Below are 16,746 nucleotides of genomic sequence, written 5' to 3'. Positions count from 1 at the left end.
AGATTGAACTAGGTATTGAGATACCGACGATCGAATCTCGGGCAAGTAACATACCGATGACAAAGGGAACAACGTATGTTGTTATGCGGTCTGACCAATAAAGATCTTCGTAGAATATGTAGGAGCCAATATGAGCATCCAGGTTCCGCTATTGGTTATTGGCCGGAGACGTGTCTCGGTCATGTCTACATTGTTCTCGAACCCGTAGGGTCCGCACGCTTAACGTTACGATGACAATTTCATTATGAGTTTATATATTTTGATGTATCAAATGTTGTTCGGAGTCCTGGATATGATCACAGACATGACGAGGAGTCTCGAAATGGTCGAGACATAAAGATCGATATATTGGACAGCTATATTCGGACACCGGAAGTGTTTCGGGTGATTTCGGAGAAAACCGGAGTGCCGGAAGGGTTATCGGAACCCCCCGAGGAAGTATTGGGCCTTAGTGGGCCTGAGGGGAGAGAGAGGGCAGCAGCCCAGGAGGTGGCGCGCCCCTCCCATGGGGAGTCCGAATTGGACTAGGGGAGGGGGCGCGGCCCCTCTTTCCCTCTCCCTCTCCCTCTCTTTCCTTCCCCCTTCTCTCTTCCTAGTTGGACTAGGAAATGGGAGTCCTACTCCTACTAGGAGGAGGACTCCCCCCTCCTTGGCGCGCCCCAAGGGCCGGCCGGCCTCTCCCCCTTGCTCCTTTATATACAGGGGCAGGGGGGCACCTCTAGACACACAAGTTGATCTTCGTGATCGTTCTCTTAGCCGTGTGCGGTGCCCCCCTCCACCATAATCCTCGATAATATTGTAGCGGTGCTTAGGCGAAGCCCTGCAACGGTAGAACATCAAGATCGTCACCACGCCGTCGTGTTGACGGAACTCTTCCCCGACACTTTGCTAGATCGGAGTCCGGGGATCGTCATCGAGCTGAACGTGTGCTAGAACTCGGAGGTGCCGTAGTTTCGGTGCTTGATCGGTCGGGCCGTGAAGACGTACGACTATATCAACCGCGTTGTGCTAACGCTTCCGCTTCCGGTCTACGAGGGTACGTAGACAACACTCTCCCCTCTCGTTGCTATGCATCACCATGATCTTGCGTGTGCGTAGGATTTTTTTTGAAATTACTATGTTCCCCAACAAGTTGTTCCGTAGTTGTCTCTTGTCTCGTTAGCGTTCTTCATCCATGCACGTACCCAGGATCATGGAGAGAGAGCCACAGAGAGGCTAAGGTTAGGGAGACCGTGATGTGTTATTTTGAACACCAGTGACAGAAAGGTTTAGGGCCAGTTCTTTTTGTGCCTTTTTGGGGCTTCTAGAATAAGCTCCCCTACCCAGCTTATTCTTTTTTAGAAGCCTACTAGTCAAGTCTTAATGAGTAGGATTTTAAAAATATATAATTGGTTGGGCTTCTCAAATAAGCTGGGTAGGGGCGGCTTATTCCAGCTTATTTTAGAAGGCGGCAAAAGAACTGACCCTTAGTATGGTAACACGGATCCTATCTCTGGGGATACAAGAGGTGTAGTCCTTAAACGACCAATGATTTTGTTTGATTATTTCTATCTTAATTATCGGGGCAAGCCCGGGCGACGAATAAGGCCTTCGGTTGGACAATTGACTCTTGATGTAGGACACGTGTCGGTCAAGACGTAATTTTCACACATCCCCCACTTCCATACGTAGCAAGCACATCTCGATGGATGACTTCTAGGACACAAATTAATATCACAATGATCCCAACACAAACATATGGTTGTAAGCATAAGTTCTAATACCCATGCCTATTTTTATTATAAGTGTTTTTAGTGTCAGCTTGATTTATGATCTGGTCAAAAGATGGAATTTAATTCTTTTACAAAAGCTTGTTAGAAACCCTTCCTTAAAGGGCGCCATCCTCACGTGGGTTCGATCACTCAGGGTTCTTTATGCTCCTTTACCGGATCACTAAAGGGACTTATCAAATGGAAGGTCCTCAGTAAGCAAAAGGAGCACAACACCAGCGACGATATCAGTTAGACTCACTCTCTTGCTCAGCGCCTGACGCCACAAGCTTCGTCGAATCTGGATTAGTGTACCCTCTATTTTTAACTTGTGTGTGTGGGCTTATTATTGAGCTGGTGCCCCAACAGACTTGATGTTGGTGTATTTTGTACCTATATTGTGTTTGAACTTGGTTGTTTGGCCTATTTTCCAAAAGATCTAGATCCGGCATCATGGCTTCATGTTTTTCCTTTTCTGACAATTCAAACGATGAAGCCCAATCATCCGATGCCATGAGAGCAGCTACCACAATCCAATCTTACCGAAGATCGAATAAACCCGCCGACATCCCTCCTCATAATTCAAACCATAGCTCACAAAGGCCGGGAAGTCGTACAAGACCACCCCTTGGTCATCCCGAACAAGACCCCAAATGAGAGGAGAAGAGATAAACACAAACACCGACCGAGCGATGAGAGAAGAGATAAACCCTTGCGAGAGGGAAAAGGCAACACCAACTACTACTTATTTCGTTGCCGTTCGGCTGATCTTGCGTAACAATCGGGGAGCCCCTAATTGACACCCTGACTCGGCCGACCCGTTGGCATGCACGCCTGTTCGCCCCTGTTGGTACTGTAGTGCAACCCCTGGTCAACCCGAACAAGACAACAAATGGGGGTAGAAAAGATAAACTAAAACATCGGCGAAGCAACGAGAGAAGAGACAAACCCTAGAGAGGGAAAAGGCGACACCAATGACTACTTTTTTCGTTGTTGTTCGACTGAGCTTGCATTATAACTGGGGAGTTCCTATTTGACCCCTTGACTGGGCCGACCCATTGGCGTGCACGCCCGTTCGCCCTGCTGATATTATAGCGCAACAGAAATTCACAAAAAGCAGTGCATGCACAAGGAATCAAATTATAGACCTCTCACCGGTTAAGGACTGTCGCTAGCCAAAGTTTGAAATTTCAAAATTTTGTTCAAAAAATGTTCGGTTTTTCAAACATTATTTGTCTTTTGAAAAATTGTTCATGATTTCCAAGAAATGTTCGAAATTTTTTTGAACCACGTGAATTTTGAAAATGCATGATTTTTTTAAATGTGATCATTTTTAAATTGTGTTTTTCTTAATTTTTAGTTTTTTGAAATTGTGAACAAATTTTACAATTCTACACTAAATTTACATGTATTGAATTTTTTTATTAAAAATGAAGATTTTTTGAAATTAATCTTTTTAAAAAGTGAAGATTTTTTGAAATTACTCTTTTTTAAAAAGTGATTAAATTTTAAAAATACGAACGGCCGTCATATAGGAAGTTCCTTACAATTGGTCGTCCCCTGCGGTTGTCGCTTGGCTGGGCTTGCGATCCAGTTGGGCCTTCTCTCGTGTCTAGCTGCTGTATACATCGGCCCGCTCGTGTATAGCCCACAACGCAGGATTCTAAAGAAAAAAGCCCCCAACGCGGGCGGCAACCTTGATCCCCTCCTTCCTCCCAGTCCCCCCACCGCCGCCACGAACCTGCTCTGACAAGAACTCTGCTCAAGCCCGCTCCATGGTCCCCGTCATCGACATGGACTCTTTTCCCGTTCCGCCAGCCGAAGGCACCACCTATAGAAAAAGGAATCGAGTCGATCGATCCAAATCCCGGATCAGACCGGATCGCGGCGATGCCACGACAGGTTGCCGGTCTGCAGTCCTCCTCACGGGACAAGCTGCGTTCGCGGTGCGCTCTTGCTGCTTGCCGGCTTCGACGGTGTGGGCCGGGACGCCGCCCTTCCGCAGATCCGCAATCGAGTCGTGCGTCCAATCTGCCGCCTCCCCTCGACGTCCACGGCTCTGTGCTCTTCCGTGTTCTCTCCTAGCGCAGGCTGTGGGGGCGCTACGCCGCTATCTGCCGGCTCCTCATACAAGAGCGATGGACAAACTGAGCCCTGTGGGAAACAATTGCATCAGCTCAGGGACGTCCAGCGTTTCTCCTCGATGTTTCTTTGCACGCCTCATCTCCAAGCATGAAGCCACGGCGAGATGTAAGTTTCATCATCATTGCTCTGTTTTCTTGGTCATGACTTGATTCCCTCTTTTGATATAAATATTCTGATTACTGCATGCCATTGCTCTAAATTTCTTGATTGCTGCATGCCGCTGGAGTTGCTGTGTATGAGTATTTAACCATAATACATGCATGTTATGCCTTCCACATGTTTGACGTAATGCCCGACCGAATTGCACACACAAAATTCGATGGGAACAGAAAGCAGCATGGCTTCCAGCTGTCAATCTTCGAATTTCTATAAATTTTAAGCCCAATGTTCCTCTATGTCCCTGTTTATTACCTCCTCACGCACCTAGCAGATTAAGAAGCAGCACCGAAGTCCCCCTGATGTTCCATCTCTCCCATTTGTGTGTCTCCTATCTTTCCATGTTTGTCTCCATCTCTCTGACAAAATTAACAAGAACTAGTCCTCTCTATCTTTCTTTCTCTACATAAGGTCTAGTACACTATTGAAGGATACATGTCTTGACGGAGAGATAAAACTCACATTATGCGTTGTAATTCAAATTATTAGTTATTTTTATTAGGTGGGTCATCAGCCTAAGGCAACAAGCCAAGAATCGTGAGGGGAGAGAATTTGACATCATAAATGACTATCTCTAGTAAGACCTTTTTCCTTATATGCTTTTTGTCAATTATATTTCAACCTGCACCTTTCAAATATTATTTCTCTGTGTCCTTACTCCTTGTACTAAGTCTACAAAAACAAAATACAGAAATAGCAAATCTAAGTATGCTCTAGATATTTAACATGTGAGACAACTAAAAAGCAGACACGGGGACGGAAAGTCGGGGATACGAATACGGGGATACGGGATACGGCATTTTCCAAAAACAGCCATTCAGGGATACGGTGAGCATATATAAAATAAAATAAAAATATGCCATGTAATATAATACAGAAATAAAGGAGAAAAAGATTAGAATAGAGATACTGCCCCATTCGGGGATCTACAGCACCAGGACCAGACTGCCCTTCACTCTCACCCACAGACGATTGGCTACCGGCTGTGCCACTCCCAGATGCCATGCTCTACCTAACCTAACAGCAAGCAGTACAAACAGCAAGCATTCATCATTCATGATCAACAGCAGCACAAGCATTGAACTGGCAAACATGACATGAGTAGCAAGCAACAACAGCAACACTACTACTACAATCTACAGGCATTCAAAGAGCAGCAGCTAGCAAGCAGCCAAGCACAACATCCAGCAGCTTAATGGAAGATCAAATCTGAATAAAACAGATCAAGAAGTGGAGGAGAGGCTGCTAGTTCAGGGATTGGGGAGGGTTACCTGCCGTCAGGAGAAGAGGCTGCTGGCTCCTGCCGGCGGCGGCCGCGAATCCAGGCGGCGGCGACTTCGTTCCAGGAGGTGGCAGCTTTGATCCAGAAGAGACTGGGACCTGGGAGCCCCACCTTGTTACGTGGAGAAATGCGTGCGATCGTGCAAAAATAGGGTTTCGTTTTGGGCCATGGCTGTTTTTTGGGCCGGGCCGTATCCCGTCCGTGTCACGTACGTGTCCCGCCGTGTCCCTGGGCTTTTTTCTTTCTTTTTAATCGAAAATCAGGGGATACTGGGGGATACGCGTATCCAGCCGTATCCCGCCGTGTCGCCGTATCCCGCCGTGTCGACACGGCCAATCGGCAATTCCTGCCGTGTCCGTGCTTTTTAGTGAGACAATAGGTGAAAAAGACCAACAAAGCATCATTCTAGAAAGAAGATATCAACATTGGATTTGAATCTTTCACATTTTATCACAAAGAAAGACAGCTAAAAACTCACTTCCAATGGATGTGGCACAAACGAAAGGAACCAAGCAGGACTGAGTGCAAGTCTTGTATTCTTCATCTGCATATATTAATCATGTAGGGTCTATGTACAGTTGATTACACTCTGACTATCTTGTATGGACAAAAAATAATCATGATTCAGATATTTTTATTTAATAATTAGCGTGTGAATTTTCTTGGGGTTGGCAGTTAGTATAGGTATATATCAGCTAAGGATTAGGGTGCAAGTGATGCAAATTCACATGAAGTTTAATATACAACGCAAGCAAACAATTTTATATACTCACAAAATAATGGAACCTTTTGTTCTTCAGGAAAGCTGGAATGTTCTTGCATCACCAGTGAATGTGCTGCTACCCATAATATTGATTTTAATTTTAAAATAAATAAGCAGACATCAAAATAAACTCATAAAATAATAGCACGGCCAGTGCCACAATTGAGTACGCTAGATGGTCTCTCCTAAAATAATTTTGTGATATTTAAATGAGCTAAATCATGAGTTTCACATATCTCTCTCTTGGTCAGAAATAGTTCTGTAATTTACAGTCATGATAAACCCAGAGCATGATAAATCAAAAATAACATTTATCTTACAAATGTGAACCATCTTTTATATTGTAGTAGTCAAACTCACATCTTTTTTATTCCATGTTTCGTAGTAGGACATCTATTTACGAAACGGAAGGTAGCATACTTGTGGCTGCACAAATTATATTGTTTACATCGAGCTATCTTTTTTACTGCATATTTGGTAGTAGGACATCTGTTTATGAAACGGAAGGTAGCATACTTGTGGCTGCACAAACAATTATATTGTTTACATCGAGCTAAAAGAATGACGGAAAAAAATATTTACTTGCTAGACTAAAAGATCGATGGAAAAAATATTTCTCGAGTTTATAACTCTTATCAATTTTACCTCGACAAAGAGGCATATCATTAATTTTGCAACCAACATTTCATTTGCATGGTACTCGGCAATCTGACCTATGTGAATCCTACATCCCATCAATTGAGTTATTCCACGACAATCTATCTGTGACCATAAAGTCCAGCGTTGCTATCTGAACTGTGTGGCTTCTCTCTACCACAAGTGAAATCCACCTCGAATTGGCTATTTTTGGATCGCATTGATGCGCATTGGTAGTAGACACAATCCAGTCTTCTACTAACGAAATATCGAAACAGTATTAGTAACTCTATTAATGCACGTAAATACAGAAAAGCAAAATATCTATCAGGCCTACAATGACGACATGCCTGCAAACTTAATTCTTGAATTTGCATTACTAAGTATAATATAACTGAAGTTTAACCAAGAAACATTACATCATTGCATTTCTTTACAGAATTAGCCCACTGTTGTGATACAATGCTTATTGTAGTAATTTTTACATTCAACTATGTTATAGAACTGAAGGTGCCTACACTAAATTTCTCCAAAATTTCTAAAGAAAGCAAAATAAGAAAATATTTGCCCTAAGATTTCTCCAAGAGATGCATACCAGGAGCAAAATTAATATATTGATGTAGATGACTTTAATCTTCATGTAAGGTGGATCAACTGCCATACAGGAGGGTCCAGGTACATACTCATAAACTTGGCTGATGTTGCTGTGGCTAATCTAGCCTTATTTCTTGATGCCGGTTCTATGAACAAGAAACCAACAAACCTAAAGTTCATTTTAATATAAAGTTTTAGCTACAACCAGAAAGAATTGCCAAGCTCTTGTATGTTTAGTCGGTGGATTTTAAAGAAAAATCATGGATAAATGAAGATGCTAGATCTGGCCATATAGTGCAAGAAACAAATAGTGAGCGAGACAAAAGCTTACTGATGAGAAAATAATACATTGGTATTGAAGACAAATACCAGGGAAGCCTTAACAAATCAATTCTCACCCTTTCGGCGGCCGCCCAACCAGGGACCATGAGAACTCCAAGAACCTCTCTTGAACCCATGGCTCATGTACAACTGGAGTAGCTGCTGCACCTTGAGTCCTGCCACGGTGCCTCTGTTCGATACGTTGGGAAGCAGGTAGAGATGAAGGTCGTACGTGACATAGAAGATGGCGAGCTACATCTTGCATCTACAATCGAGGTCGACCTAGGCTCGTGTTCGACACTGCAGTTCTTGGTTGGTGTGTCCGATAGCAACCCGGGCAGCGGTGTGAGGCGCTAACGGCTGGACGCGATAGTAACCCTAGCTGTGGCCGTGCTCGCTCTTAACAAGAGAGGAAGAAGAAATCAGATTGGGGCTAGCGAGTCGATGAGGCAGGGAAGAGAGCTGGCGGGTCCACTCGTCGATGAGTATTTGTTTGAGAGAGGAGGCGAGGAAGTGACACATGAACATGCGAATCAACGTACCACAACCTACCATCACAACCGCACTCCCCTTTAATAGTAAAGATAGTAGGAATAACAATAGTTTCTTCCTTCAGAGGTTCATGAGGTTCATGAGCTTGATGAGCTCCATCAGCTCATCAACAAGCGAAGGATTTCTATTGCTGTTTCTTTAAAGACTGTTGGCTAATATCCTTTATTTTCATACCGTGGGATGGTACTTCCAATCGGTACAATGATTGTTGGATTTGATGGAACTGCGAGTGGCCTTTTGACATATTTTAGTGTCATTAAGCAGTACTTAGGCCTATGCCTTACAATTCCGCTCTTTTTCTAGGGTCTGGTTTTGGTACTATGTTGATAGCAAGGGTGCAAGGCTCAAGGGAAGCAGTCGGTTCTGTAGTTCTTTGTATGCTTATGGTATCTTGGACGAGGGGTATGTTTTTTTATACATCTATATGTTGCTTTGCTCACAGTTCATATTATCTTGAAGTTGCATCCCTTATGTTTGTGCTTTACATTTCAGTTACAAATTCAACATGTCAGTTGAGGAAGCTGCTGAGTTAGCATGGCGGGCTTTTATCACAAACTATTCTGCGACAGAGCTAGTGGTGGCTGTGTTCCTGGTGGTATGCATTCTGTTTCTTAGTTTCTATCCTGATATTTGTTTTGTTCACTCAATAAGCACGATACAACATGCATGCAGATTTGTTAAACACCTTGCCATTTATATCTTTCTTTTGAAATCACATACATGGGTGATTCGATGGCATCGTGAATAGGTTTTTGAGCTCCGCGAAGGCCGAGATGCTTCAAAAGAACGAGATGGAGATAAGATGTCCGTGTCGAAGATGCAAGCTGAAGAGCCTTATTGCGGACCCGGATTCCGGGCAGGTGCGGGACGACCTGCTCTTGCGTGGTTTCATGGATGGCTATCGGTGGGTGATGAAGATGACTATGAAGTCGTCCATGGGGGCCGGGCAAGAAATGAGGAAGGGCAACAAGACAAGTACCACCGCGGTGAGGGCGGGCGAGAAGACGAAGAATCTCCAGGACATGATCACGACGATGATGCTGTACACAGTCATCATGTAGAAGATCATGTCGTACATGATGATGAGGAAGATCAAGATGAAGGGCATGATCATGAAGATGAAGATGCCGGAGCAGACGATGATGGAGGCTGGGTGTAGGACCCTCATATTCAAGAGCTGCTTCTCAAGCAGACGGATAACGCAAGAGCTGCCGCCAGAGAGAAAGCCAAGCTGGATCAACTGGAGATAGACGCGGTTACTCCATTGTATGAAGGATGCAGGCCCGAGGATACCCGCCTGAAAGTAACGCTCATGGCTCTGGAGATGAAGGTAAAACACAAAATGACCGATGCATGCTTCGACGAGAACATGTCATTCTGGCACGAACGTCTTCCCAAGGGGAACAAGTGCCCGACCAGTTTCGAGGAGGCGAAGAAAATCGTGTGTCCTCTGGATTTACCGCACGTGAAATACCATGTGTGCATGAACAATTGCATCATTTATCGGGACGAGCACGCAGAGTCTACCATATGTCCGGTGTGCGGCGTCACTCGATACAAGAAGAGGAAGAAAGCTCCTCGAAAATCGGCGTGGTACTTTCCGATCACTCCTCTTCTGCAACGGTATTTCGCGGACCCTAAGGTAGCAAAGCTCCTGCGTTGGCACGCGGATAGGGAGAAGAAGCGGGAAGATGACGGAAATGATCCGGAGATAAATAAAAAAGACAAGATGCTGAGTCACCCTAAGGATGCGAGCCAGTGGCAAGCGTTGAACTTCGAATACCCAGAATTTGGGAAGGATCCAAGGAACATCGTGCTGGGCGCGAGCACCGATGGAGTAAATCCGTTTGGCAGCCAGAGAAGCACACATAGCACGTGGCCAGTGTTTGTGTGGATGTACAACCTTCCCCCCTGGTTGTGCATGAAGAGGAAGTACATTCACATGAGTATGCTAATTGAAGGGTCGAAACAACCAGGGAACGACATCAATCTGTATCTGGGGCTGTTGAAAGAGGAGCTAGACACGTTGTGGAAAATGCCAGCCAATACGTGGGACGCCGCAGAGAAAGAATATTTCCCTATGAGAGCCCCACTACTCACGACGGTGCACGACTATCTCGGTTACGGATATCTCGCGGGGCAGGTAGTCCACGGATTTTCTGGATGTGTAAGGTGCATGGATGACACAACGTATCGCCAGCTAGATAGAGATCCCGGATCTTCGAAAACCGTGTTCATGGGACATCGAAGGTGGCTTCGTGACGATGACCCATGGAGGAAATGCAAGGATCTGTTCGATGGTGAAACCGAACCCCGAAAACGCCCGTGTACGAGGAGCGGCGAGGAAATAGACGGGCTGTTGAAAAATTGGAAAGATTGCCCACTGCCGGGAAAGAAGCAAAAGGCGCCAGAGCCGCTGCTGAAGGTATGGAAAACGAGGTCTGTTTTCTGGGACTTGCCGTACTGGAAGATCCACCGTGTGCCTCACAGCCTTGATGCCATGCATATCACGAAGAACGTGTGCGAGAGTCTGCTTGGTACCCTGCTCAACATGCCAGAGAGGACCAAATGCGAGAGTCTGCAAGGGCAGACTTGAAATCAATGGGCATCAGGCAGGAGCTTCACGCTAATGATGATGATGATGATGATGATGATGATGAGGCGAAGCAGGACACAGAAACTCGTCGCAAAGGCAAAAAGGCCAAGAAGATCGGAAGTGACTACCCTCCCGCGTGCTTCACTCTAAGTCAGGAGGAGATCGAGCAGTTTTTCACCTGCCTCGTAGGAGTAAAACTTCCTTACGGTTACGCGGGGAAGATAAGCAGATACCTAGACCCAGCGAAGCAGAAGTTCAGCGGGATGAAGTCTCATGACTGTCACGTGCTGATGACGCAGATACTTCCAATTGCAATCCGTGGGATCATGGACGCGCACGTCCGTGAAACGCTATTTGGTCTATGCAGCTTTTTTGACGTCATCTCTCGGAAGTCGATTGGCGTGAGGCAACTCAGAAGGCTACAGAAAGAGATCGTGGTGATACTATGCGAGCTTGAGATGTACTTCCCGCCCGCATTCTTCGACGTTATGGTGCATCTGCTGGTCCATATCGTGGAGGATATCATCCAACTCGGGCCGACGTTCCTGCACAGCATGATGCCGTTCGAAAGGATGAATGGTGTCATCAAAGGATACGTTCGCAACATGTCACGTCCAGAGGGAAGTATAGCCAGGGGCTTTCTGACCGAAGAGTGCATCTCCTACTGCACGAATTATCTAGGCATCAAGAACCCCGTTGGTCTGCCCGTCAACAGGCACCTTGGCAGGCTCGCTGGATGGGGTCACCGTGAGGGTCACCGCGAAATGCATGTCGACTTCGAGGGTCGACTCGCCGACTTTGAAAGAGCAAACCTAGTCGCACTACAACACATAGACGTGGTCGATCCTTGGGTGGTAGAGCACAAAACCTTTATTGAGAAGACGTACAATGACCGAGGCCAACAGAGGACGGACGGAGATATAATCAAAGAGCACAACTCATATTTCACGCGTTGGTTCAAGCAGAAGCTTCTGTCGTACCCTTTACATGAGGATTCTTCCGCGGAAGAACAATTCATATTCGCCTTGTCACAGGGCGCCGAGCACAACCTGATGACCTATGAGGCGTACGATATCAACGGCTACACATTCTACACCGAGAACAAGGACATGAAGAGCGATGGTTATCAGAACTCCGGGGTAACGATGGAATCCTACACCGGTAACGACAAGGACAGATAATACGGAAGGATCGAGGAGATCTGGGAGCTGAGCTACGCTGGAGAGAAGGTCCTGATGTTCCGTGTCAGATGGGCCAAGAGCGTCCTAAAAGAAGACCGGTATTTCACCACCATGGTTATACCCGAAGCCAAATCCAAGACCGCGGGCGCAAACGTCACCGCGAAAAATGAGCCATGGGTACTGGCTTCCCAAGTGGACCAATGCTTCTTCATTACCGACTCGTCAAAGCCCAGTTGTGTTGTCGTGAGGAGAGGCAAAAGGAAGATCATCGGAATGGATGGAGTAGCCAATGAGCATTAGGAAGAGAACGGAGGTGGTGGCTAGTTGTAGGCTTTCTTGACATCAAGCTGAGAGACAGACTAGCGGCGAATCGAAAGCCACATTGAGAAGTGTGCGAAGAGGCCATATATATAGGAGAAAATGTCTCTTCGTAGTCATGACCATGTTCTCACCACTAAACAAGCTTTGTTGTGCTCAAGAGTATCATCAGTCTTAGCCTTGTAGACCCATTTACAAGTGATGAGACGAGAACGAGGAGGAAGGGAAATGAGATTCCACGTGCCGATGCGGGCAAGAGCACCAAGCTACGATGCCATCACATGCAGCCATTTGGGATGAACAACCTCACGACAAGAAGTTGTCTCGGGAAGAGCTGAGCAGTAACCATAGCGGGTCAATAGGTAGAAGCGGGCGAGCTTGAAAAGCATAAGTAGGCTAAGCTTGAGGCGGTGCGTTTCCAACAAAAGAAGATACAATAGTCGAGGGAGATGGCTTATCAGAAGAATCCACAACACACGGACCATGAGTGTAGTAAAGTCAAGGAACATGAGCAAAAGAAGGAACATATAAAAAGTCAAAGTGAGTCATAACATTCCCACCAAGTGATGGGACAAACACGACGAGGAAGAGAAAGAATATCGCACGTGCCGATGCGCTCAAGATCAACAATCTTCTCTGCCATCGCAAGATGCCATTTGGTATGAATAACATCACGATAAGAAGTCAGATCAAGAACACGAGTGCCAACGCTTGGAAGACCAAGGCGATTAACAGGCGGAAGCAGACGAGGAAGCAAGCCATAAGTAGGCCGAGAGGGCAAGTGGCACATCAGTAGACACATTCACAACACGCGGACGATCTATATAGAAGTGAGGAAAAGATGGAAGAATACGAGCATAAATCATCGAGATAAACTCTGGTGATGGAGACAAGGAAGCCAAAACTGATGAAGGTGTAGAATCCTGTGATAAGCAAGGTGAGGAAATCATAGGAGATGATGGCATTGGATCTGCAATTATGGGAAAAGTAGGAGCATTACAATGAATGGATAAGGGAGTCACATGAGTGTTGGATTAAAAAAAAGAAGAGATCTCCCTTGAAAAGGCCGAGGATGATGGACGCGGGTAGAAGGGATGAGACTCATCAAAAGTCATATCTCGAGAAGTAGGCATCCGACGCCCAACATGATCCCTTATGCTCATCGTTGTATCCTAAGAAGACACACTCAACACACTGAGCAGTCAGTTTGATGCGTTCACGTGGGCAAGGACATAACAAACACAACCAAACAATTGAAGCCCTGAATAATCAGGAAAGAATCAAATAGACGGTCGAAAGGAGCGCCACCCTGCAGAGCAATGGATTGCTTTGCTAAAGGAAGATGAGATAGATGGAAGTGGAGACAGACTCGGCTCAAAAGTGTGGTGAAAGAGAGGCGATGACCAGCAATGGAGGAGCTGTCCCAAGAAGGTGACGATGCTTGCGCTCAGCCACGCCATTTTGAGCATGAGCACCAGGATAAGAGAACCAAAGTCTGCTCAGCAAGGATTCCATGCAACAGCTTGGAGATATACTCTCCACCAGAGTCACCATAGAACACATGAATAGGCGTAGAGAATTGAGTGTGAACCATGGCAGCAAAAGGCTTATAGATAAGACCTCAGTACGAGAAGAAATAAAGTATATATCCAGGTGTGTTGAGAGAAGTCACTAGCAGAGGCAAAGGGAGAAGATCCCTCGAGATCAGAGAACAAGGATGAGAGAGGAGGTAACTGGACCACATATTAGAGACATCATCGGAGATGGATCCAAGAAGATCACCCGATACTAAGGAAGAGAGATCACAAGTGACCCAAGGTTGTGATGCCACTCTTGAAAATATTTGGTAGACAAGGCAACGGAGGCAGAGACTGGCAACACTGGCAATAGAGGGACTTGATCTGGCATCCCACTTGCCTGTGCACTCTTCGTACCCCGCCGATCTGGCTAGGTGTTTCTTTCCTGTTTGCGGGTTGTGTGCCATGTGCTTGATTAAGCACCTCGGGTTGTACTGTGTGCCCTTGGCCTTGACTTTTGGTAGCGCCTGTCCACGGCCCGTCTCGTGCATAATCTAGGTACGCGTCGACTGTCTGAGCTCTTGCTCCCCATTGGTGGTGCTCGAGCGTTCGGTTATGGTGTCACACATAAAGGGAACACAAGATGTGGGATTGAGACAGTGCTTGTAGCAACTCGTAGAAAGGCAAAGGATGCCCATCAAGACTGGTAGGGAGCGAAGGTGGTCACAAAGGTGGACGTTGCTAGTGATGATCCCGGTGCCAGTGATGATCGACATGTAGAAGTGTTCGACCACGAGCCTTCACCAAGGCAATGTACATAGAGTCGTTGCCAGTGATGACCGACATGTAGAAGAAGTGTTCGACCACGAGTAGAAGGGATGAGACTCATCAAAAGTCATATCCCGAGAAGTAGGCATCCGAAGCCCAACATGATCCCTTATGCTCATCGTTATATCCTAAGAAGACACACTCAACGCACTGAGCAGTCAGTTTCGTGCGTTCACGTGGGCAAGGACATAACAAACACAACCAAACAATTGAAGCCCTGAATAATCAGGAAAGAATCAAATAGACGGTCGAAAGGAGCGCCACCCTGCAGAGCAATGGATTGCTTTGCTAAAGGAAGATGAGATAGATGGAAGTGGAGACAGACTCGGCTCAAAAGTGTGGTGAAAGAGAGGCGGTGACCAGCAATGGAGGAGCTGTCTCAAGAAGGTGACGATGCTTGCGCTCAGCCACGCCATTTTGAGCATGAGCACCAGGATAAGAGAACCAAAGTCTGCTTAGCAAGGATTCCATGCAACAGCTTGGAGATATACTCTCCACCAGAGTCACCATAGAACACATGAATAGGCGTAGAGAATTGAGTGTGAACCATGGCAGCAAAAGGCTTATAGATAAGACCTCAGTACGAGAAGAAATAAAGTATATATCCAGGTGTGTTGAGAGAAGTCACTAGCGGAGGCAAAGGGAGAAGATCCCTCGAGATCAGTGAACAAGGATGAGAGATTTGGTAACTGGACCACGTATTAGAGACATCATCGGAGATGGATCCAAGAAGATCATGTCAAACTAAGGATGAGAGATCACAAGTGACCCAAGGTGATGATGCCACTCTTGAAAATATTTGGTAGACAAGTCAACGGAGGCAGAGATTGGCGGCACTGGCAATAGAGGGACTTGACCTGGCATCCCACTTGAATGTGCACTCTTCGTACCCCGCCCATCTGGCCAGGTGTTCCTTTCCTGTTTGCGGGTTGCGTGCCACGTGCTTGATTAAGCACCCCGGGTTCTCCTACTGTGCACCCTTGGCCTTGACTTTTGGTAGCGCCTGTCCTCGGTCTGTCTCGTGCATAATCCAGGTACGCGTCGACTGTCCGAGCTCCTGCTCCCCATTGATGGTGCTCGAGCGTGCGGTTATGGTGTCACACATGAAGGGAACACGTAGCAACCTGCAGAATGTTAAAGGATGCCCATCAAGACTGGTAGGGAGCGAAGGTGGTCACAAAGGTGGACGTTGCCTGTCTACAGATGAGGCAAAGGGAGAATATCCCTCGAGATCAGAGAACAAGGATGAGAGAGGAGGTAACTGGACCACGTATTAGAGACATCATCGGAGATGGATCCAAGAAGATCACCCCAAACTAAGGATGAGAGATCACAAGTGACCCAAGGTTGTGATGCCACTCTTGAAAATATTTGGTAGACAAGGCAACGGAGGCAGAGACTGGCAACACTGGCAATAGAGGGACTTGATCCGGCATCCCACTTGCCTGTGCACTCTTCGTACCCCGCCGATCTGGCTAGGTGTTTCTTTCCTGTTTGCGGGTTGTGTGCCATGTGCTTGATTAAGCACCTCGGGTTGTACTGTGTGCCCTTGGCCTTGACTTTTGGTAGCGCCTGTCCACGGCCCGTCTCGTGCATAATCTAGGTACGCGTCGACTGTCTGAGCTCTTGCTCCCCATTGGTGGTGCTCGAGCGTTCGGTTATGGTGTCACACATAATGGGAACACAAGATGTGGGATTGAGACAGTGCTTGTAGCAACCCGTAGAAAGGCAAAGGATGCCCATCAAGACTGGTAGGGAGCGAAGGTGGTCACAAAGGTGGACGTTGCTAGTGATGATCCCGGTGCCAGTGATGATCGACATGTAGAATCCTGTGATAAGCGAGGTGAGGAAATCATAGGAGATGATGACATCGGATCTGCAATTATGGGAGAAGCAGGAGCATTACAATGAATGGATAAGGGAGTGATAAGAGTGTTGGATTAAAAAAAAGATCTCCATTGAAAAGCTCGAGGAAGATGGACACGGGTAGAAGGGATGAAACTCATCAAAAGTCACAACCCGAGAAATAGGCATCCGACACCCAACATGATCCCTTATGCTCATCGTTGTATCCTTAGAAGACACACTCAACGGACTGAGCAGTCAGTT

At 46.4% G+C, this 16,746-nt stretch overlaps 1 protein-coding gene across 1 annotated transcript; it reads left to right on the top strand.

Annotated features, from left to right (window-relative positions):
• Positions 1-3,435: 3,435 nt before the first annotated feature.
• LOC125517467 lies at positions 3,436-8,880 on the top strand. The gene is made up of 3 exons (XM_048682665.1): positions 3,436-3,998; positions 8,501-8,599; positions 8,690-8,880. Exons 1-3 carry the CDS (start codon positions 3,524-3,526, stop codon positions 8,728-8,730), a joined length of 615 nt encoding a protein of 204 aa, XP_048538622.1. The 5' UTR covers positions 3,436-3,523; the 3' UTR covers positions 8,731-8,880.
• Positions 8,881-16,746: the final 7,866 nt, after the last annotated feature.

Source organism: Triticum urartu, chromosome 6, assembly GCF_003073215.2.
Source record: "Triticum urartu cultivar G1812 chromosome 6, Tu2.1, whole genome shotgun sequence".
Taxonomy (NCBI): domain Eukaryota; kingdom Viridiplantae; phylum Streptophyta; class Magnoliopsida; order Poales; family Poaceae; genus Triticum; species Triticum urartu.
The sequence above is the reverse complement of the archived record's forward strand: the minus strand, read 5'-3'. Positions and strand labels throughout refer to the sequence as shown.